At 41.0% G+C, this 24619-nt stretch overlaps 1 protein-coding gene across 1 annotated transcript in view; it reads right to left on the bottom strand.

Moving 5' to 3' along the window:
• The window catches only part of RAD54L2 (RAD54 like 2), a 108472-nt gene that overhangs the window by 67957 nt on the left and 15896 nt on the right, over positions 1-24619 (bottom strand). The window contains exon 3 of the mRNA XM_081805680.1: positions 2232-2424. Coding sequence (XP_081661806.1) covers positions 2232-2370 — 139 coding nt within the window. The 5' untranslated portion in view covers positions 2371-2424. The remainder of the gene's footprint in view (positions 1-2231; positions 2425-24619) is intronic.

Here is a 24619-nt window from a genome sequence, read left to right as displayed (position 1 = left end):
AAGGGCAAGACTGAATAGGCAGGTCTCAGATGGTTCAGCAAAATTGCACAGTGTTCAAAATAAGAGAACCAGGAAAACTAGAAGCTCTAAAACAGCAGCGGAGTTGCCACAAGTAACAGAAGTATCAATTCTATTTGGGAGTGATTGGGTGAGTAGAGCTCTAACACTACTGTGAAACATCAAAAGGATCCTTGATCAAATTCCAAGAACCTAGCAGAGCAAGAGAAGAAGACAGTACCTATGGAACATTTTTTTTAACCCTCTGAACTTAAGCAATAAAAATAACTCATTTCAAATTTTTAAAAATTATGTCATCTGAGAATTGTATCAATATTCTTTTTTAAAAATTCCAGTTACAGGGGCACAGGTCATGATCCCAGGGTCCTGGGATTGAGCCCCATGTTGGGCTCCCTGCTTAGCAGGGAGCCTGCGTCTCCCTCTCCCCACCACCCTACTCATGCTTTCCCTTGCTATCTCTCTCTCTCTCAATAAATAAAATCTAAAAAAACAAAACAACAAAAAAACCCACTCCAGTTGCACAGCTACACTATTCTGAGACAAATCACAATTAAATTTTCGCCGCTTCTAAATAAATAATAGTAAAGTCCACTGAAGCATATGATTTTTTTTTAATAATTAAGAACCTAACAAGGAAAATAGAATTCCAAAAAGCTAAGAGAAAAGACAATGTGTATATATCCATTATACCCACCAGCAGCATCTAAAATCCAATCTAAAACTGACAAGAGTTCTAGGGGGTGCCTGAAAATATACTTCTGAGAACCCAAATGATAAAAAGCAAAAAGTGATGCAGATACCTGGGACTCTAATGCCATCTTAAGAACCATGAGAGCCAAGCAAGGCAGTCTGATGGTGTACCCTTCCAGCACTATCTTCCATTATTTCTACTTATTCTACTTTATAGAAAGGAACTACAGAACCAGTTGGGGAGACTCCAACTGAATAAACTAGCAGTGGACAGCAAACGATATCAAGAAAAAAATAAAATAGGGGCACCTGGGTGGCTCAGTCGGTTAAGCGTCTGCCTTTGGCTCAGGTCATGATCCCAGGGTCCTGGGATCGAGCCCCACATCGGGCTCCCTGCTGAGCAGGGAGCCCGCTTCTCCCTATCCCACTCCCCCCTACTTATGTTCCCTCTCCCGCTGTCTCTCTGTCAAATAAATAAATAAATAAATTTCCCTGCCAGAGGTGAAGTGGAAATGGGGCAGACACTCCTAGACAGTATAAATGAGGGAAAACTGATCCCTGAACCATATGACATCTGGTAGGATGAATGAGAACTGAAGATAGTACAGCAAAGAAAGAGGATCCATGTTTATTCTTCTTGAATCTGGAGAAAAGCAGTAGCACATTTTCCTAGGCTCCTTCAGATGCAAGCAGTGATAATCTAGTGCCATGTTCAGTCCTACCAAGGTGGTTTGTTATAAACAGACAAAACTTTATTCCTTAGTCAATAGGAAGCTTACAAACAACTAAATCCTGTGCCATTAAAGGCTGGAATTAACTGAGAAGCCTGTGGCTGGCCAGATGACCTGATAATAGACTGAAGATGAAAAGAAAAAGTCAATGCCACTTCAATAAGCTGGGGGCAAGGGAAGGGGTGAGCCAAGCAGGAATCCAGAGGGGGGTCTACCAGCTATGGAGGTGCAGTTCTCTCCCATTAGGAGCAATGTGCAGTCACTGGAAGTGGCTGGGAGGCAGAGCAGCACCACAGGAAATGCAATAAGCTTTCTGGAGTTGTGAGCCTATCATCTGAAAATCTCTCCCCACATAACCCCCTCATGTCCATACAAGCAGAATTGTAAATATAATTTCAGGAAACTCACGGTTACCCCCATGCCTGCCTGTGGCCACCTGATAAATTCATGACCCCAGACCACAAAGTCTCACCACAAGGACTCTGCCACTGACTCCTCCATGACTTGGGCAAGAATGCTCCACTCTCAAATCTTTAGATCTGCATCTGCACATCTGTCAAAGACGAGTTAAATGCTAAAGGTTCATCCAGCACTAAAGTGAGATCTATGTAGAGGGACAACAATCCATTTCTTGAGGAATAGCATATGAGTTAATTGTTGCTGTGTTCCCAGTCTCTGCCTTCTCACAATAGATGATCTAAGAAATCCAACTGGAAACACCATGCTCTCCCAGCAAAAAACCCAGGAGAAGAAAAGATATGGCAACCTATGTCACTAACTAGAGCCACTCACCATCCAGTAGGTCTTCCGTGTCATCCCTGCCGTGCTCCTCCACTGCCACTTCCTCCTCCTCCTCCTCCTCTTCCGCATCCTCCAGCTCCACGTCCGGGTCCAGGTCTGGATCGCTCCCTGAGGCGGATTCGTCTGACATGGCTCCCAGAGGTCCTCAGTGGGCATTACCGACTCATGTTCCACTGCAGGGGTCCTGGAAGGAGGACAAGAGGCATCAGAATCACCAAGCACTTCACTTAGGAACATGAATCTTTCAAAGAGAAAATGCCACGGATGAATGCCCTAGAGGGGCAAGCTAACCATACCCAAATTTCAACCTTCCTCACAAGTGCACTGACCCTGACATATGTTTTGGTGACTCTGCCCAGCTCAAGCTTCTCTTCGGTGCTTGGACAAGAAAATATCTTAAAGTGACCAAACAAACACACTCTTATGCCTCAGAATTCCCACTTGTTCATTCCTTCAGTTTTCTTCTTTATACCTCTATATATCCATACGTATACACATTAAGGATATATAATCACAGACACTACCACTAGGCTTTGGGAATGCAGTAGGAAGCACAACAAATCATGTTGGGGAGTTGGTGCATGCCAGAAGAAGATCAGGGAGAAGTTCTCACTGAGCAGAGGCCAGAGGGCAGAGGGAGCCACACAGACATCTGGAGGGAGTGTGTTCCAGGCATAGTGAGCAGCAAGGGCAGAGTCCTGGAGTGAGAGTAAATGGGAGTGCTCAGAGAACAGGGAGTGAGTGGGTCCTGCCTGGAGCTGCCTTAGAGTACAACCTGAAAGATAGTATACTCTCCAATCACCTGAATGGAGGGCTTCCAACAGGCACCACACTGCCACTCCTCCCAAGTATGTGGGGAGCCTCACACTCCCCATGACTCAGAATGCCCCTGTGACCATCTCTGCTCTCAGGCTCTGCCCTACCTCTTAGCCTAGTTCCAGCTCCATTTCTTTTTTTTTAAGATTTTATTTATTTATTTATTTGACAGTGAAAGACACAGCGAGAGAGGGAACACAAGCAGGGGGATTGGGAGAGGGAGAAGCAGGCTTCCCGCTGAGCAGGGAGCCCAATGCGGGGCTCGATCCCAGAACCCTGGGATCATGACACGAGCCGAAGGCAGACACTTAACAACTGAGCCACCCAGGCGCCCCTCCAGCTCCATTTCTTCCAAGAAGTCTTGGTCAACTGCCCCAGTCTTCTGGGGTCATATTCCCTCTTCTGAACTCCAGTAGCCATGCTTGACCATGCTGACCTTCACTGAAGCCTTCATATGGGCTACCTGGCAAAGTGGTTTGCCTTCTGTGGTTTCTCACTTCCAGACCAGACAGTAAATCCCTAAGGGCAGGGAATTAGGTGGGAACTGTTTCCTTGTATCCTGGAGCTGGAAGCATGTCCTATTCAGATCATTCATTCATTCACATTTACTCCCTTATTTGTCAACTTGCTCTATTATGTCTACTATATGCCAGGTACTGCACACATGTCTGTCTATCTCTTTCTCTCTTGCTTGCTCTACTTTATTATTAGCTATAAAGATCATTTCTTCTTGAGGGAAGAAAAAAGATAATGAGAAAGCTAGATAGACTACTTTGTGATAAAGCAAACATTAGCAAAATGTTAACATAAAGATTCACTGACCAATTCTTTCAATTTTTCTATGTATTTCAAATTTTTCATAATGTGGGGGAGGAACACAAAATAAATAATCTTTTCTAAGACAAACTGCTACAGACAACCACAGCCACAATCAGGTTATCCTAAAATTCCTCCCATCTCCCAAAATAAAAACCAAAACACAAGTCTCTAATTATTCAACATAAAAACTATTCCACAACTGAAATCTCTTATTAAGGTCCAGACACAATTTGAAACAGAACTTTTATGTTCTCCTAAAAATAAACAGCAACAAAATGAAATAAACTAAATCCTCTAGAGTTCTGGAAAACTAGAATTTAAGACTGTCTAGTTAACAACCATAGGAATTACGAGTGTGTGTGTCCTGATGGGTCATGTACTAGCCTCTCAAGGCAATGAAAGCAAAAAACAGCTGTAAAAATGATTTAGTAATAAAATTTAAATTTTTGCATTAATAACGCACTTCCAAAAACACCTACAAAGGGTGTTAAGACACAGGGAAGAAAGGTGTTCCACAAATACAAATTAATATAACTAATGCTGAACTTTCATTCACTGAGTGACAAAGCTGATTCCAAATTTCTGAGGGAATAACTATCCCATGTCTTTAAGTTCATTAGGTTTTAGAAACGAAGCAGTAAATCAATCTGTCATCAGCTTTGAAAGTGAAATTTATTCTGAATATGACTATGATAATTCAACAGCAGCTACTGTGTGTGCAGAAGTCAATATTTGTAATCAGCATAAACCCCTGGTTCATCCCAGACTTCTTAAGTGTTTTGCTTACAGTGTGTTTGGCTGATTATGGAGTGGCTTTTAGAGGACAATTTTTTTTTTCAGATTTATTTTATTTTATTTTATTTTTATTTTTTATTGTTATGTTAATCCCCATACATCATTTGTTTTAGATGTAGCGTTCCATGATTCATTGTTTGTGCATAACACCCAGTGCTCCATGCAGAACGTGCCCTCTTTAATACCCATCACCAGGCTAACCCATCCTCCCACCCCCCTCCCCTCTAGAACCCTCAGTTTGTTTTTCAGAGTCCATCGGAGGACAATTTTTAATTAGCAAGTACCTTTAGGTAATCTGAATGCCTGTCATTTTAGAGAAGAAATTGTGTGGTAGTGGAAGGATGACAATCACTTGGAGGCAAACAGTAACAAGGAGAAGCCTCCTGTAAACCCCCAGTTAATGAACATCTTCAAAACAACCTCAGCCCCAAGCTCCTGATAGACAGAAGCAAATAGCAATTAAACATCAACAACCACACATACTATTAGAATATGAGACACTGGTCCAGGGCCCTACTCAAAACACTTTAAAAACAGGACACTTTAAAATAGTACCCAGGTGATCAGATGCCCCAAACAGAAAATAAACTGGAAAGTGATGGATTTAAGTCCCACCAAATTTGGTTATTCTCTTTCCCTACCTTCCATGAGCCACTAAATTTCTTTACAGAGATGACGCAATGAATTCTTTTCTCTGCTCTTCAGAATCATACCAACTACTTAAGGGGCAGGTTTTGCTGTTACTGATCTCCTTCAAAAAAGCAACAAAGGGAAACTGGCAGGAGAAAAGCTGATCTTGGCTGGCAGCAGCACAGTCAATTACATTTTGTCTCTACAGGGCTCCACCCACACATACAAACACTTCCAAGTGGGCACAGCCTTTCAAACATAGGGAAGGCAGCCCTGATTCAAGAAATTAGCTCTCAGTAGAACTGTTAGGCAGACACGAGGAAAAAAGTTGATATGGAAAAAAATGCATCTCCCTCATTTGCTCCCCAACTCACGTGAAACTCTGTCTCAATCTCCAGGGAAGAGGAGCTCTAGCAGAGATTATGGGTGTGCCGTGCCTTAATGAGGACCTGTATTCTTACAAAGCAAATTCTGGGAATCAAATTCTATTTTAATGAAACTGGAGAACTAGCTATTTAAAAAAGCTCTAAAAAGAACCACTCTGAAAAGTAAATATTCAATCCCTAAGTAATATGTTAATGTATACAGTTTAATATATTGGGTTTGCTAAAAGAGGCTATAATTATGAAGAAACCCACAGCCAATCCCACTCCAGGCCTTTACAGCAATCTTGAGAGTGAAGGAAAAGGTTCCTCTGCCCTGCTAAGTTCAAAAACATCAACACCTGTCTATAGAGCGGTGCCTGGCCAAGAATCAGTGAAATTAATCACGCAGGCACAGCCCTAAGACACACCTCTGGGGAGGAGAATACACAGAAGAGAAAAACACAAAGACACACACAAACTAGCAAAGCCTTTGTTCACAAAGCAGACCATGCTTGGAGAGTCCACACTGCAATCGTAAAACTGTGGCACACACTTCCTCACCCCTGCAGGGCAGCCCGTGCAATTTCAGAGATGTCTTTCTGGTCCTTGGCAGCATCCTGATGCTGTGTTTGATATAAAAAAAACCATTCCAAACTGCCATGTCCTCATTAATTTTGGTGACCTTGAGTTGTATTAAATTTCCTCAAATTATCTCAAAGCAATTCCACAGCGAGTGCCATGCACACTTCGTTTTCCATTAAGAGTACCAACAAAACCATGCATTTATGCTAATTTATGGGGGGGGGCCTTAAGAGCATGAAAACATTCAGTCTAAAAACTTTAGGCAACACTTCTTCAAAGAAGTGCATTAGTCAAGCAATTTATATAATTCAAAGACGTAAGGAAAAAATAGAGTTCAGTCCACTTCCAGTACTCAAAGGGTATCAACAGGATTCTTCCAGCCTGCTGAAAGATCCACTATGGATCTCTAAGTTATTTCAAAACACCTTTCCTGGGCAGGACAAAAACCCGATGCGTACATATAGTCCAAATGCCTTTTGATTATCTTTCAGCTACTTAAAAACACATTTAATACACACAAAGCAGCCACAAAGCTAGAAAGTGACAGAGCTCAAAATATTTTATTTGGAGGGCGCCTGGGTGGCTCAGTTGGTTAAGCGACTGCCTTCGGCTCAGGTCATGATCCTGGAGTCCCGGGATCGAGTCCCGCATCGGGCTCCCTGCTCAGCGAGGAACCTGCTTCTCCCTCTAACCCTCCCCCTTCTCATGTGCGCTCTCTCTCATTCTCACTCTCTCAAATAAATAAATAAATCTTTAAAAAAAAAAAATATTTTATTTGGAAATCTAAGGAGACTTTCGGCAATATGGAGCTTAATTAAGACAAAGTAAGGAAGAGGTGAACAAAACATTCAGGACTCCAAGGCGCAGGGCCACAGGAGACAACTCTCTCTAAAAGGCAATGCAGTGGAGCCAAGTCCAGGGACTCAGCACCAAGCACAACAGAGACACTGGAGCCATGTTTACAGAATCAGTCAAGAAACCTAAATTCTAGCCACAGCTCCATGGGAAACTGGCTGCATGACCTTGGTCAAATCAGTTCTCCCTCAGCTTCCATTATCCCTCTTATACTAGCGAGGAGAGAGACCAGAATTCGTCTTCAAGATCCCTTCCAGATTCTATGACAGCAGTTCCCAAAGGGTGGTCCAGGGACCCCTGGGATCCTCAAGACCCTTTCAAGGGAGCCACAAAGTCAAATCATGCATGGGTTAAAGAGCCATTCAAAGTGCAAGATAGACCAGTGGATTTTAATGTAACAGAACACAAAAAGTTCCTTGATATAGTTTCAAATTCCATATTACAATTAACCTTGAAGAGACTACCACATGTCAGAGTTTTGGTACAGTATCAAAGAATACCCACAATTATCTGAAAAGGCTGCTAAAACACTCCTCCCTTTTCCAACTACGTTCTTCCTCTACTTTAACAATACAGTAAGTCAACAAAAAAATAAGTCACAACATGCAGAAGCAGATCTGAGAATCTATTTCTATTCAATCAGACATTTTCACATTTTCAAATGTGTAAAATAATTCTACTCTTCTAATTTTTTTGTTTTGGAAAATATAGTCATTTTTCATTAAAAAATATGTTAAGAAATAATGAGTTTATTATTTTTTAAAGAAATTGATGTTTTTAAATTTCTGAATTTTGTGAATATTGACCATTATAACCCATATAAACAAAAGCTTTTTGGGATCTTCAGTAATTTTTAAAGTATAAAAGGATTTAAGACCAAAAAGTTTGAGATCTATGGTCTTAGAGTCCCTATTTTCAGGTATCACAAAGAAAAACTAGCATTTAAAAAAAAAATGTAGGGGTGCCTGAGTGGCTCAGTCGTTAAGCGTCTGCCTTCCACTCAGGTCCTGGAATCGAGCCCCACATCAGGCTCCCTGCTCGGCGGGAAGCCTGCTTCTTCCTCTCCCACTCCCCCTGCTTGTGTTCCCTCTCTCGCTGTGTCTCTGTCAAATAAATAAATAAAATCTTAAAAAAAAAGAAATAAAAAATAAAAATTTTTAAAATGTACGATAAGGACCACATTACATAAACATAAAATATCTAAACAGTTCCACGCTATATTCAAATAAAAAGTACAAGATTACTCTATTAATGATATACATAGATTATTTTATAAATGTAACCATCAAGGGCAAACTTTCTCAGTGACTGAAGTTAGTATTACATTTGCAAAGTCAAATTTTTACATTTATTACTGAATCTTTGCTATCCACATGCCCTTTAAAATGGCCAAGGGCTGAGGTTCCTTGTGTTTGCCCCCAAAGCTCCCCTGACTGAGGTCATTCACCCAAGAGGTCACTGAACAGCATATCCCTGCAGGGTCAGTCCCAGGTATCTTGAATAAGTAGGAATAAAACTCTAAAAGGCCACTGCTAAGGGAAGCAATTAAAGATTCATTTCATTCTCCATGGAGTCAGCTGGAAAAAAAGGGGGAGGGAGGGTGACAAACAACTGAGTGGGGTGGATATGAGCTAAAGCAGGGGTGACAGCTTTGGCTGTGAGAAGGCTAGGTGGACATAGCCACTGCTGCCCAGAGGGACCTGGGCTCTGAAAAATTCTCTCCCTCTCTTTTTTTTTTTTTTAAAGATTTTATTTATTTATTTGACAGAGAGAGAGAGACAGTGAGAGAGTGAACACAAGCACGGGGAGTGGGAGAGGGAGAAGCAGGCTTCCCGCCGAGCAGGGAGCCTGATGCGGGGCTCCATCCCAGGACCCTGGGATCATGACCTGAGCCAAGAGCAGACGCTTAACAACTGAGCCACCCAGGCGCCCCTCTCCCTCTCTCTCAATCAATACACACACACACACACGCGCGCGCGCGCACGCACCACATGAACATTTTAAACCTCAGTATAATGTGAGGGTGATTAAAAAAGAAAGAAAGAAAAAAAAGAAAGTAAGGTCCCAGGATCTCTGAATACTGAGGATGAGGCAAGAGTAAAAGCAATCTTGGCTAAATATGTTACCATTCAACTTGTGAGCCCTGTATCTCTTTCCACCCAGCTCTCAATTCTTAAAGTGGAGATGATAGCGATAAGGGCCTACATGGCAGGGGCATGTTTGGCCTACTTTCCCTAGGTTTCCTGAAGCCCAAGCCAGCCCTGAGTCCAGATCAGCCTAAAAACAGGTCAGGTTTATCTACTAGATGGTAAGACTGAAGAGGCTCAGAGAGAAGACAAACCATGGTTGGCGTCCCATCCCTCCAAATCCCACTACAACCACCTCCACTCCCCCCTCACCAGTCTCTTCCCAAAGCCCGAGCCCTCCGACGCTCCTCTCTTCTCCTAGGAGTTCTATCACTGAGCCATAGAGCTCACACTGGATGCCTACAAACCCAGACAAACACAAGCTGAGCAGAGAGGGGATGGTTCACAGCCCTGCAAACATTCAGACAAACTTTGGTGAAGACTTCTCTGTATCTAGTCAACTTATCCACTAGACACAATCCTGAAAAGCACTGTGCCAGTAGCATTTTGACAAATCAAAGCTTTTAAAAATGACTATAACAAGAACTCTACATAAATCCTTCTATAATGCAAATAATAACCACAATTTTCTGAGCTGATATTGATCACTTTAGATTCTCAATTGTCATTCATTTTAAAACAGCTATAACTACATGGTACACAGATTGCATACTATGGTTCTTCCTAAATTGGCATCAACTGCAAATGAAAGTTTTAATGGACGACTACTATTTTGTGACATATACTCATATTTTCCAAATATTCTACAGGAAAAATTTAATATACTAACATCATTGTATTTACATGGTTACTCAAGTTTTTCACTTTGGCTTTGCCAAGTGACTTGGGCACTCTGTGGGATTAGCTCCTTAAAGACATAGGTAAATTCTTCTTAATATCTTTTTTTTTTTAAAGTAGGCTTCACACTCAACCTGGGGCTCGAACTCGGCACCTTGAGATCAAGAGTTGCATGCTCTACCAACGAAGCCAGCCAGGTGCCCCAACATAGGTAAACTCTTCTGGCTCAATTTCTCATAGTTCTATAAATGGTAATGCTAGCCAGGTGCAGACCCCTATGGTGCCTGTGATACAAAATAAAAATATATTTGGTCTTTTCCCCCTGGTTCCTGGCAAAGCTCCCAAAACCCTTGGAATTTTCTGAGTGACAGGAGTGTCTTTTGTTGTTTACATTGAGCCCCCTTTTGATCACACCTGAATTTGTGCCAATGAAGTGACTTAGGGTGGGGCCCCCAGATAGCCTCAGGACATCCCAGGTGGCTCAGTCGTTGAGCCTCTGACTCTTGATTTCAGTCAGGTCATGGGACTAAGCCCTGCGTCAGGCTCCCCATGCAGGGGGGACGTCTGCTTCCCCTCTCTCTCCCTCTGCCCTTCACCCCACTCATGTGCGTGTGCATGCTCTCTCTCTCTTTCAAATAAATAAATCTTTAAAAAATGTCTTTAGGAAATACACAATGAAGTATTTAGAGGTAAAAATAAATAAAAAACCTTCTAAAAGACAGTTTAACAAGAGAATAAAATAATCTATTCCTAGTTCTCCAAAGATGTAAACACTTAACAAGTACGAAATATCTTATTTCAAAGTACAGATTTGAAAGATTACCTAGCTGAATATTCTCTATAGTTAATTAGTAACAAATTAGTATGAAATTTCCTTTCCTTTAAGACACAAAATGTAGGGTTAAAAAGGCTAATTAAGCCTCCCAGCATCCCTATATGCAGACAGGATGTCCTCTTGGTAGGGGATAGGCCTCTCTCCCTCTTCCCCTGAGCCCAGCAGGAACTGGAATCATCTCTGAGGCAAGTCTCACCTGGGTTCCCTCTGGAAGGCTCTAGGTCTAGTCAATGTCATAAACAAATAGCACCCTACAGGCAGGTAGAAATTGGACTCACCAGCTCACCCGCCCTCTTTGTATAGATGTGGCCCAATTCTGAACAGTCTTCTAAGGAGACTTATGTAATCTATCTAGATTACGTGTTTCACTATTATTTATGACCAAGGTTATTCAACCTGTGCCCAGTTCTTAGGCTCCTACACACACACACACACACACGTGCACGTGCGCACAAATGCATGTGCACAAGCACTTCAGCATTACAGAAATAAGTAGCTTAAGATTCATACCACTGAACCACTTACTTAAGTACACTTGCCCTGTGTCTCTCTCTGAAAACAGTGACATCTGAAGATTAAAAATAAGTGGGAAAAAGAATGTTCACTTGACCTAAAGCCAATATAGTGAAGTAGAAAAAAAGCTGCTTCTTTCAAACTAATACTCCTGTATCTTTTCTGGGGAAAAGCATATGGAGTCTGGACAAAACTCAGGCTATAGATTTTGCAAGTAAGAAGAGGACGTACAGGAAAACCTCATCTCTGTAAACAGAAAATAATGGATGTTGACTCTTGGGAAGAAGAGCCATCTCTCAAAGACTGGAACATGGCTTGTGTGGATGCACACAACAAACCAGTTATCTCTCATCACTCTTCAGATAAAGATGCTTATTCCATGGAGGCAAGGCCATTAACTTCATTACACCATGTAGGAGGTAGAGACCAAAATAATTCAAACAAGAATCTTAGGGCCATGATACTGTCTTGGTAGAGGAGACAAAGGTCACAGACTGAGATGAACAAAAAGTTTCAGGAAATAATTTAAAGAAAAAAGTAGCTGACAGTTATCCTGTAGAAAGAATGGTCAAAAGAAAAGACAGAAAGGTTAGCGATTAATTAGTCCAAAGCCTGGGTATGATATAATAAAGACACTATGCCAGGCATTGTGGGAGTGATACAAATACATGTCTCAAAGAATGATGTGGAGCAAGAAGCCATAAGACTATCTGACTCCAAAACAGAAAGAATCAATAACAATGTCATTTTGGGACACCAAAGAAGTCTGTAATTTGAGTAAATAACAAATACCAAGTCAAATCTAATCATAATTTAAAATGTTATCCCTAATACAAAAATGAAAAATGACATTTTTGTCCCACAAAGAAATTTACAATGCATTATTTCCCCTAATTACACTAAACATTTGTCCTAAATACATTCACACTCTCTTACTTGATCCCTGGTGCCCAAGATACTCATTTACCCTAGTGCAGTTAAGGGTACAGTGTAGGCCTGCGTGGTTTCTCTCTAACCAGGGTGAGGCTGCCCTGGAATTAAACCACAAGTCTCTGCCACATCAGCACTCACTATGCCAACCTACAACTGTTGGCAACCACCATCCAAGAATAATCTAGTTGACTGAGAGTGAAGAATAAAAGTGGAACACCTAGAGACAACTGCCAAATCTCAAGGACAGAGACTCCAGGCCTGTGTTTGGGCAAGATTAAGGAAGTTCCAATCTTTTGATCATTTAGTCAACAGGTAGTTATTACTCATTCTTGTAGCTTGTTCTCAAGTGGACACTGCCCCAGCACCATGGTCAAAATAAAAATGCACAAAAAAGAGAAAGGAAGTGAGTGATAGAAAAAGGACAGGATGTGGAGTTAATCCTTCCTCCTGCCCACCACAGCATGCAAGAATGAGTGCAACTCACTGTTACATCACAGTGAAGCTGAACGAAAGACCCAGCTAAGTCAATGGCGGCATCGGCAGAAATGCAGGGCTAGAGGCTGCTACTCAGCCAAGCTAACTGAAAAACTACTGAACTACTACCATCACAGGTAGTTCCAGAATCTCCTAATCGTCTCTCCCATTAACTAAAGATGAAAAAAAAAACAGTGGCTTCCATAGCAAATAATTCTGACAAGTGGGCTCTTCACATTCCAAATGTCCCATTTTAAAGTAGTGCTGCTCTTAATGAAGTTGTTATCATTAAGTTATTTTTGCACTAATTTGGGTATGACACACTAGGCAGGCCTCTACATATACGTATATACATATATATTTTTTTAAAGTCCTATTTATTTGAGAGAGGGAAAGAGAGAGAGTGTGTGTATGCATGTGCATGTGCATGTGCGAGTAGGGGGAGGGGCAGAGAGCGAGGGAGAGAATCTCAAGCAGACTCCCGGCTGAGCTTGGAAGCAATGCAGGGCTGGATCTCATGACCCTGAGATCATGACCTGAGCAGAAGTCAAGAGTCGGACGCTTAACTGACTGACCAGGTGCCCCTATGTATATTTTGGACTTGATATTAGTATTACACAAACTATAGTTTACTCTTTACAATAAAGTATTGAAATTATAAGAATAATTACATATTTTGAGCTTGGTCAGACTTCTAAAAACGGCCACTAACATAAAAGTATGGAAAGAATCTGTGCCATTTTACAAATGCCTTTAGTGCTGCGGTTATCTTGATCAAGAACTATGAAATACATTCCATTTCAAATTTCATAATTAGTAAAAACCAAGATTTAGTGTGCTACTTTATAGCATCCCTATTGATTACACTTTTGCCCCAAAGCCTATAAAATTATTATCTGCAAAAGAAATTATTAACTGAGAGTGAGTACTTGAATACTAGGTAGACAAGAGTCATGAAGGTAGGACAGCACCAGAAGATGATGCCAGGTTAACAGTTCTAGAGCTTTCTAGTAGAAACCAACAAGGTACCACAACAATGACCAAGGTCCATCTAACAATTTGGACAACGGCTTCCAGCTTGGCACCTTGGCAGACAGGAGATCTTGCAAATTCTTCCAACAGCAAAACACCTAGAAATATGAATAAAATTATATACAATACACATCCATTTTAAATGCACAGCTATTTTCACCAAAAAAAGTGATAGAACAGACCAAGGACCAAGAATGAAAGGCAAACTGAAAATACAGACAAATACTCTTGAGAGCTGACGCTATGGCAGGCAGAAGAGGGTGCCAAACCTGTGGGTGGGTGGAGGTCAGATAAGAAACAATGCCCTGTGATTCAAAGAAGCTAAAAAGGAAAGACTACAACCTCTACATAAAGACAGGAACTTAAAGAGCTATATTCTCAGGAAAGAGTGGTGTAGAAAAAATCTAACCACCAATACAGAAGACAACATAAAAGCTTATGTCAACCTAGTTTGGAGGAGGGGAAAAAAAGTATCCAATCTACAAGGTCCAAGAAATTAATCAAAACTAAAGTGGGGTGCCTGGGTGGCTCAGTCGTTAAGTGTCTGCCTTTGGCTCAGGTCATGATCCCAGAGTCCTGGGATCGAGCCCCGAATTGGGCTCCCTGCTTGGCGGGAGGCCTGCTTCTCCCTCTCCCACTCCCCCTGCTTGTGTCCCCTCTCTTGCTGTGTCTCTCTCTGTCAAATAAATAAATAAAATCTTAAAAAAAAAAAAAAAGCTGAAGTGGTCCAGGGGCACCTGGGTGGCTCAGTTAAGCGTCCAACTCTTGATCTCAGCTCAGGTCTTGACCTCAGGGTCATGAGTTCAAGCCCCGCACTGGGCTCCACACTGGGCATAGAGCCTACTTTAAAAAAGCAGGGGGAGGGGTGCCTGGGTGGCATAGTCAGTTAGGCGTCCAACTCTTGGTTTCAGTTCAGGTGGTGATCTTAGGGTCATGAGATCAAGCCCCACTCTGCTGAGTATGGAGCCTGCTTGGGACTCTCTCTCCCTCTCCCTCAGCCCCTCCCCGCCTCAAATAAATAAATAAATAAATCTAAAAAAAAAAACCTGAACTAAACTAAAGTGATCCCAGGCAAGTGATACACACTAGTCACCTAGAAGTAAATATAAAACATCTCTGGGACATACCTCTACTTAGGCTACATAAGAGTCACAGATAAAGCGTTATTGAAGATGAGCTCACAATCCAAAAGTACAAACACATGAGCAACAGTCAAACAAAAGCAAGAGCCAACAGGGTAAGACCAAAACTAGTTTCCTAAAAACTTCTGATAATAAAACTACCAGATTAAAAGAGATAAACTGTATACTATCTGAAAAGAGGCAGAAAAAACTTTCATAAAATTTAAAACCCATTCATGATGACAAAAGCAAACAAACTCTTTGCAAACCAAATGAAAACTTCTTTCACTGGATAAAAGGAATCTACCAAAAGCCACCACAACACATTTAGTATGAGACACTAGGAGCATACGCTATAAATTCAGGAACGAGATATGGTTGCATGCTATCAATATTTCTATCAATATCAAGTTGTTAGAGATTTTTAAGATTTATTTATTTACTCTAGAGAGAGAAAGAATGAGCGCAAGCAGGGGAAGGGGCAGAGGGAGAGAATATCAAAGCAGACTCCCACTGAGCATGGAGCCTGACACAGGGCTCAATCCCACCACCCATGAGATCAGGACGCTCAACTAACTGAGCCACCTAAGCACCTCCAAGTTGTTAGAGATTCTAACAAACAAACAAGACACACACACACAAAGCATAAAGATCAGAACAGAGAAAGAAAAAGAAAACTGTCAACAACAGAGGATCCTATTTATTCAACACAGAAAATCTACAGTTAAACTATTATTAGAAATACAGGAGAGCTTAATAAGGCAGTTAGATGGAAGAACAATACAGAAAAATCTATCTTCTTTTTTAAGATTTTATTTTTATTTATTTGAGAGAAAGAGAGAGGGCGTGCATGAGCAGGGGGAGGGGCAAGGGAGAGGGACAAGCAGACTCTGTGCTAAGCCAGGAGCCTGACACGAGGCTCGATCCCAGGCTCCAGGATTATGACCTGAGCCAAAGGTATGCCCTTAACCAACTGAGCCACCCAGGCGCCCCAAATCTATCTTATTTCTATATGCATTCAGTACCCATTTAGAAAGAAAGTATAACTTTAAAAATATTATTTAGAACAGCAACAATAACCATGTTATCTGGCAATAAATCTAGGGAAAGATATCTAAAACTTTTGTGGTAAAAAGTATAACAACCTCACTTAACGAGACCTAAATAATCAGAAAGATGTGACATGTTCCAAGATGAAGACTTATTATGTCAATTCTCCCTAAAAACTCAATGCACTTCTAATCAAAATCCCAAGGCACAAAATGTATAAACTATAAAGGGAAAGATCAATAAATTTCACTATATTGAAAATGAAAATGTCTGCATAAGAAAATATCATAAACAAAGCCTGATAATCCATACTCTGGGGGATATCTGCAAGCATAGAACGAGTGAAAGGATTAGTATCCACAATATATGAGGAACTCTTAAAAACCAGTAAGAAGATAAAGAATAGGTAACTCTTAGAAGAGAAAACTCAAATGACCAAAAAACATTTCACACACATTAGATAAAGTTTTTGCCACAGTCCGACAGTACAAAGTGCTGGAGAAGCTACTAAGTAAGGGTTTTTACAGACAACTGGTGGGAGTGCAAACTGATACTTTGAATAATTGGAAATATCTAGCAAGGTTAAAGATACCCAGCGCTATGATTCATAAATTTTGCTCCTAGGAAAATTCTAGAACAGGTATACAAGGGAATCTACATTGTATCATTGTAAGGACTGGTGAAAAAAAAAAGCAATCTAAATACTTATTAATAAGAAAATGCACAAATCGGGGCACCTGGGTGGCTCAGTCAGTTAAGCAACTGCCTTCGGCTCAGGTCATGATCCCAGGGTCCTGGGATGGAGCCCCACATCGGACTCCCTGCTCAGCGGGGAGCCTGCTTCTCCCTCTCCTGCTTCCCCTGCTTGTGCTCTCTCTCTCTCTGTCAAATAAATAAATAAAATCTTTAAAAAAAATGCACAATTATATTATAGCCCTCTCATCCAATGGAATATTATACAACTTGAAATAAATGAACTAGAATATAACATAAATCAATATGGATAAACTTCAATGACATAATATTAAGTGAAAAAGAAAATTATAGAAAGATAAATACACGATAATAACCACTTATATAAAGTTTTAAAATACACAAAACAACACCCAATGTTGTAAGGAAACATACATGCAGTAAAAGAAGGAAAACATGCATGAGAATAATATGTAATTCAGAATAGTGTTACTGCTGGGGTAAGGAAATAAATGGGACTAAGAAGTTAAATATCTTCACTCTGGTTTGCTTTTTTAAGTATGAATATCTGAAGCAGGATTATGATATACTGAGATATACAAAGCTGGAAGGTCATAAGCATTTCTGTTATATTATTTTGAATACTTTTCTATATGTTTGAAATAAATAAACAAACAATAACCAACTACCACCCAAAATAATAAATAAAAGTTCTGACAGGTAGCCACCCCTAAAAGTCATTTTTTGGCATTAAAAATTAGTTTAAAAAAAATCAGTTCCAGGGGCGCCTGGGCGGCTCAGTCAGTTGAGCATCTGACTTTTAGTTTTCGCTCGTCATGATCTCAGAGTCGTGGGATCGAGCCCCAAGTTGGGCTCCATGCTCAGTGTGGAGTCTGCTTCTCCCTCTCCCTCTGCTCCTCCCCTCTCCCCTGCTTTCTAAAATATATAATAAAAATAAAATCTTTAAAAAAATCAGTTCCAGTTCTTATGATGGAAACTTGGATAAGTGTAGGTTCATCACATCATTTCAGCTGGTGACCCAACCCTAAATGACCTTTATCAATTACTCAGGACACATGCTTGTGGCAATCTGATCTGCTGAGCTTCCACAGGCATGCTATGTTTCACAAACTGTATCACTTATTAAAATTCCCACAGTAGTTCTAACTGGATTGATATGTAATGATTTTTTTTAAGTAATAAGATCAACATTTGATGGACATAAACACACTGTGAAGGAGGAACATACTTGCTGATTAAACAGGACAGCAGGCCCTGCTCTGCCTGTGCTAGACAGTGTCAGGTTGGGAGTGGGGCGGGGGGGTAACTACTCTTGGGGAAGGACAATCACCTGCCAAGGTACTACCTCAAAGCCTCCTTTCCTTAAAAACAAAACAACTGGGGCCCAGGGGTACTGGTGTTAAGCAACTCTATAGACAAAAGGCCTAATCTCAGTTAGAAAGGAATCAGAAGGACTGAAGAGTTCAATACTCATACACATTCCTGAAGCACAATCCTGGCAACTTATGTTGGCTTCCCAGAGCATCTGAGACTGGTAATTAAACTCAGTAGTGTACAAGGAGTGAAAAGTCCTCTCTGTTCTCACCTCTAGACACTGCCTTCAGAGGTCCCATACCTTCCACTATCATCAACAAAATGGGAAGAAATAAAGCTTCTGTCCTTTGGATTTGTACAAAGGCATCAAACACATGATCCTCAAATGAAAAATGGTTTCTTAACAGCATCTTATTATAAACATATAAATAACAGGCACTACAGGCTCCTGCACAGCTGTAACTGCCCCATTTTAACTCTTTTTCCCCTATTAAAGTATCACATCTGGACTAGTTTCTTCAATAGGCTATCTCTGGTTTAGACAAGAAGCATATATACATGCTGTATTGAATCCTAAGAATATTAATTACCCTCTTCTTTAGAGGGTTAAAGAAAGGAAGACTCCGTGTTTATTTTTAAGATTTTATTTGAGAGGGAGAAAGAGAGCATGCGCGCCAAGAGCAGGGGGAGAGAGAATCAGACTCCCTGCTGAGCAGGGAGCCTGTCACAGGGCTCCTTCCCAGGACACTGGGATCATGACCTGAGCCACAGGCAGACGCTTAACCAACTGAGCCACCCAGGCGCCCCCTTATTTATTAAGTAGGCTCCATGCCCAATGTGGGGCTTGAACTCAAGAACCTGAGATCAAGAGACACATGCTCATGCTCTACCGACTGAGCCAGCGAGGCACCCAGGAAAGGAAGACTCCAAGAGCACCTCTAATACCTCATATGTAGTCCATTTCTAACTCCTTGCTCTGTTTACATTTGGTTAAGCATCCTAGATAACAAATCTCACATCTTCAGTTACATATATGGAGGACTCCAAGTTTACTATAATCTGCTAAATGTGGCCCACAGTAGGCATTTGTTTTCCTGTGTAAGGCAGAGACAAATTCCTTCACTGCTTTGGAAAATATACTCCTTGCCTGTAGATTTCCTGGGTCCTTACCAAGCCCTGGCAGCAGCTTCAAACACTTCAAAAGACTGTTATCGATATAACACATTAACACCAGAATAGCGACTCTAGAGCCAGCTGACTCAAAATCCTGAAAAACGTATCAATAGCTGAGTCAATTATTTAATTTTGCTTCCCAAAAGGTGTCTCCTCTAGGCTTCCTCTAAACTTGACAGGAAATACAGTGATCCTTCCCTTATCTGCAGATGGTCTTCCTTCTGACACATGGTCAGGTCAGCAGTAGCCTAACACTACGTCAGCAGTGCCTATGTCATTAACCTCACTGCCTCTCATCACACAGGCATTTTATCATCTCACATCATTACACAACAGGTGAGTACAATACAGTAAGGTATTTTGAGAGAAAGAGACCACATTCACATAATTTTTATTACAGTATATTGTGATAATTGTTCTATCATTTTTATTGTTAATCTCTTACTGTGCCTAATAAATTTAAACTTTATCATACATACGTATGGATAAGAAAAAAACACAGTACATATAGAGTTTGGTACTATCTGCAGCTTCAGGCATCCACTGGGGCTCTTTGAACATAGCCGCCACAGGTAAAGGTAATCGATTTTTAAGGAAGATTTGAAAATAGCCACAGCATATTTAGGGAATTAAGAGGAACATTAGTGAAAGGAAAGGGGGGGCGCCTGGGTGGCTCAGTCGTTAAGCGCCTGCCTTCGGCTCAGGTCATGGTCCCAGGGTCCTGGGATCGAGCCCCGCATCGGGCTCCCTGCTTGGCCAGGAGCCTGCTTCTCCCTCTCCCACTCCCTCTGCTTGTGTTCCCTCTCGCTGTGTCTCTTGCTGTCAAATAAATAAATAATCTTATAAAAAAAAAAAAAACCTTTAAAAAAAAAGAAAGGAAAGGGATTATGATCTGTGGAGAACAAGCCAATAGTCTACCACCTAGTAACTAATCCTCCCACACCTGAGCCTTTTCCAGTGTCAGGGAAAGTCAATACTTTCATTATCTGCAGACTTAACAATCAGTTAAAACTCACTAAATGTACTACCAAATGCTTACACATAGAAAAGAGTTAAGAAGGAATAACCCCGGGGTGTCTGGGTGGCTCAGTTGGTTAAGCATCTGCCTTCAGCTCAGGCCATGATCCCAGGGTCCTGGGATCAAGCCCTGCATCAGGCTCCCTTTTTGGCCGGGAGCCTGCTTCTTCCTCTCCCTCTGGGCCCGCCCCCACTTGTGATCTCTCTCTGTCAAATAAATAAATTTCTTTAAAAAAGGAATAACCCCTTCTAAGCAAAACGATAAAGCAAATACTATGCTATTACTACATTCTAACTGCTGACCCTTGTGATTTTTGATAAACACACTGGGGGAAGAGGGGCGTGGAGACCATGGCTTTATAAACCAAGAGGTTCTTTTACAAAAATGCACATTCTCTGGGGGCGCCTGGGTGGCCCAGTAGGTTGAACATCTGAGTCTTGATTTTAGCTCAGGTCATGATTTCGGGGTCGTGAGGTCAACCCCCCCAACAGGATATGCACTCTTGTCCCACCCTCTCCCTCTGCTCCTCCCCACGTGTGCGCACACATGTGCATGCACGCACACACGTGTTCCCTCGCTCTCAAATAAAAATTTTTAAAAATAATAAAAATTAAAATAAAATGCACATTCTCTGTACCCTGACATAAAGAGGCTCTGAGATCTTGGATCAGTCTGTTCTATGAAGCTTCAAAGAATGAACAGAAGCGATGACTGAGAACCAGTACTTGGAAAGCTCAAACACTGTGTGAAACCAAAGCCATTACTTCAGGATACAGCCTCTTGGGGTGCTAGTCAACAAAGAATACTGAGTAGCAGTAGAGGTTCACTCAGCTCAGTATTTAGCATACTGTAAGTTCAAAACATGGCCTGGGGAAAAAATTTGCTGAAGAAATGTGATGATGGAGTAAAAAACAAGAAAGAGAGCCAGTTAAAAAGACAGAGGAAAGGCCAGACTTGAGAACCATTCAGGAGGTAAAATAAACAGCTAATGGAGTACTGTTCTTCAGGTCTTAATGAAAGAGTAAAAGACACAGGAGGCTTCTCTTCCAGGTATCCCTAACCAGTGCCTAGGGTGCTGCTGTCACCTCCTCCTCAGACACCAGCCCAGGCTAGAGACCAGATGTCATGCATATCCCAGCTTTTACTACCAGCAATGTTGAAGAGGCAGTAGGTATATTACAGAGCGGTGTAAGAGAAACCCAGGTTAAAGGCACCAGTTAACTGGAATAAATTATTTACCTTCTCCTCATCTGGGGTAATGACATCTACACATCAGGTGCAGTAAGGGTTCACACAGCACATGACCCAGCAACATAGTAAGTACTTAATAATCTAGCACAATACAAACAAATCCTACATAGATGTGAAACTTATTTTACAGTGTCTCTTCTGAAAACACTAGTCTTTATTTTATTTTATTTATTTGAGAGAAAATGAGCAGGGGGAAGGGCAGAGGGAGAAGCAGATTCCCGGCTGATCAGGGAGCAGTATGTGGGGCTCGATCCCAGGACCCTGAGACCATGACCCAAGCTGACAGCAGCCGCTTAACTGACTGGGCCACTCAGGTGCCCCTGAAAACACTAGTCTTATTGCAGCTCCAGCCCATTTGAAAACCCCAGTAGGTGAGACTGCCCGGTATACAGCACTATGTTGGTTCTCATACAGACAACCCATGTTCCACTTAGGGAGAGCCTGTTTTTCTTTCCAATATGTGTGTAACATCTTCCACCATAATATGTGCTATTTGGTTTCTAAACAAATAAAACTGCTTTTGGAGAGCTCATCTCTTCAGGCAGCAGCTGGGATACTGTACAGTTTTACCCAAAAGTTAAGTAAAAAATTGGCCCCAAGCCCAGAAAATAGGCATTTCTATCCAGACAAAACTGGATAAACCAAGTCTACAAACAATGAGTGAATAAAACAGTAGAGGAGAGAAGAACACGGAACAGTGAGAATAACCCACACCAAAAGGCCCACTCACTGAAGAAGGGAACCAAACAGGGCTCTGGAATGTATTAGTCCAGATCTGCAGCCATCAGGTGAGGCAAAAGTTACCAAGTGTAAGACACTGAAGTTACTAGATGAAAAATATCCAGGACAGAGATATTCTCCCTTTAAGCTAGAAATAAGATTTACGTAAGTAGTAAGAACCAAATGTTCTACCCACATGAAGATTCAAGATTCTTTATGAGAAGCTAGATAGCTTGAGAGACAACCTGGGAAAGGAAGACTATCAGCTGATACAAAATTTAAACATATTAAATGTGAAAGAATAACAGTTTCAACTTCAATAGGCTATTTTATTGATGCTGCTACTGTTTCACAGATATGATTTCTCATAAGTAATGCATTGATTTTATACCTCACAAAGGCATTCTTTGCTACTTTCACTTATGGAATAACAGTATGAGAAGTGAGTCTTCAAGGGAGAAAAACTAGCCAAAATGCCCTTGACGTGGAGTTGTAAGACACTGCCATAGCACATGGTTTTGATTTAATTTTAATCTTAAAAAAAAAAAAAAGAAAAAAATCAAGACTTCCTCTAAGCATCTCTAAAATGTTTTTAAAAACATTTAATCTGAAGTACCCACTCTAGTGTCAATAGATGAAAAACAAGTCTAGCAGGGGACATCTGACAGATGAGACCAGGTCACAGGTCTCTCTGATGGAGGAATTTGGGCTGAGAGCACTGGTTGGGTCAATCGGGTAAATTCCAACTTGTCCTAACCAGAGCTTGCAAGACAGACCTGGTAAGGTTCATGAACAAATAAATCTACCAATATTTAAAACAGATGGCTCTGTCAAAGAGGCTTCTAACCTTTAGAGGAAGAGTCTGAGAACATAGAGAGCAAATTTCAGGGCAAGAGTTTCAAGACCATTTTTACAATATAATTTTGTATAAAAAGCACCAAAAAAGCTTATTAATATTTAAATCCCCATTTAAAAAATAACACTCATGCAAGTACTTATATATGCACAGGAAACACACACACACACACACACACACACACACGAAAGAAATGCACCAGAAGTTTAACCGTTTTTATCTTTGGATGGTAGTTTTATCAAAAAAGTTTTCTTTGTTATTCTTTTGTCCTATAATAGATATGACTTTGTAACTGTAAAATCAGGAAACAAACTGAGGGTTGCTGGAGTGGAGGGGGGTGGGAGGGATGGGATGGCTGGGTGAGGGACATTGGGGAGGGTATGTGCTATGGTGAGTGCTGTGAATTGTGTAAGACTGATGAATCACAGACCTATACCCCTAAAACAAGTAATACATTATATGTTAATAAAAAATAAAAATAAAAAACAAAACAAATAAAATATATATAACTGTAAAATCAACATTTCGTCTTTATACGTGTATTCTCTCTCTGTAAAGCGAAGCAATCAGCGAACAGATCCTCCCTGGTCTCACCCCCATCCTTAGTAGCATCATATTTTTCAGGCTGTGACTGTCCCTATTCATGTCCACATCCAGTGACCACACTCTCACATTGCCAACAAAAATTCACTGGGTACCTACTACAGGGGCCTCATCTTAGCTAGGGCTCCCATGAAAGCCTAAAGCGAAAGACATCAATAAAGTCAGCCTTGAACAGCCTTTCCAACTGCCCACATAAATACACTATAGATAGTTTCATGGATGTATTCCTGTAGATATATACACCGAATTCCAAAAGGTTATAGTATTCAGAAATTAAACCCTCATGTGTTTTGCTGCTTGGACCAGTCCAGTAATTTTATGAAGATTCCAGCTTACAGGCTTCCTTATTCATCCTCTTCCTTGTCATTTCCAACAAATCTTTTTACATCAACAATTCTCTATGGCTCCCCATTACTATTATTCTCCCTCTTCTCCTTCCTTCTCCTTCTCTTCCTTCTCCTTCTCTTTTGGTAGAATACTTACCAACTCATCACTACACCACCTAAACAATTTCTCTTCTGCCAATGGTCAAGAATTCTTTAAATGTATAGATTTTGTCGTATTAACTGTAACAACACTGCCTGCATACACTGCCTGTGGGTACTCATTCACTGAGTAAAATGGTGAGTAGAAATTACCTCACTATTTAAGTCATTATTTCTTGCTCTTTTTTCTTCCTTTTGCAAAGAATAGCTCAATTTAAGGTAAAATGTTAGATGTAATTCCATTACATAATTAGAGTAGCTTTTTATTGGGAGTGCAAAAAAGGAATCAGTGTTGGTGGGCCTACTGTCAATCTAGTTAAGGACAAAGTTAAGATTATATTTATTAAGTGACTAATGAATAATAGAGACCCCAAATGCACCAGAGTTCAGAGAAGGAAGCAACAGCATCTGAGGTTTAAATGCTGTTGGAAGGCTTTCTGGAGGAGGAAGACCTTGAAACAACCCCGAAGCACAGCAGAATTAGACAAGTGAGGAAGGAAG

This window comes from Leptonychotes weddellii, chromosome 1, assembly GCF_054177405.1.
Source record: "Leptonychotes weddellii isolate Sample4059 chromosome 1, ASM5417740v2, whole genome shotgun sequence".
In the NCBI taxonomy this organism is placed as follows: domain Eukaryota; kingdom Metazoa; phylum Chordata; class Mammalia; order Carnivora; family Phocidae; genus Leptonychotes; species Leptonychotes weddellii.
The sequence above is the reverse complement of the archived record's forward strand: the minus strand, read 5'-3'. Positions and strand labels throughout refer to the sequence as shown.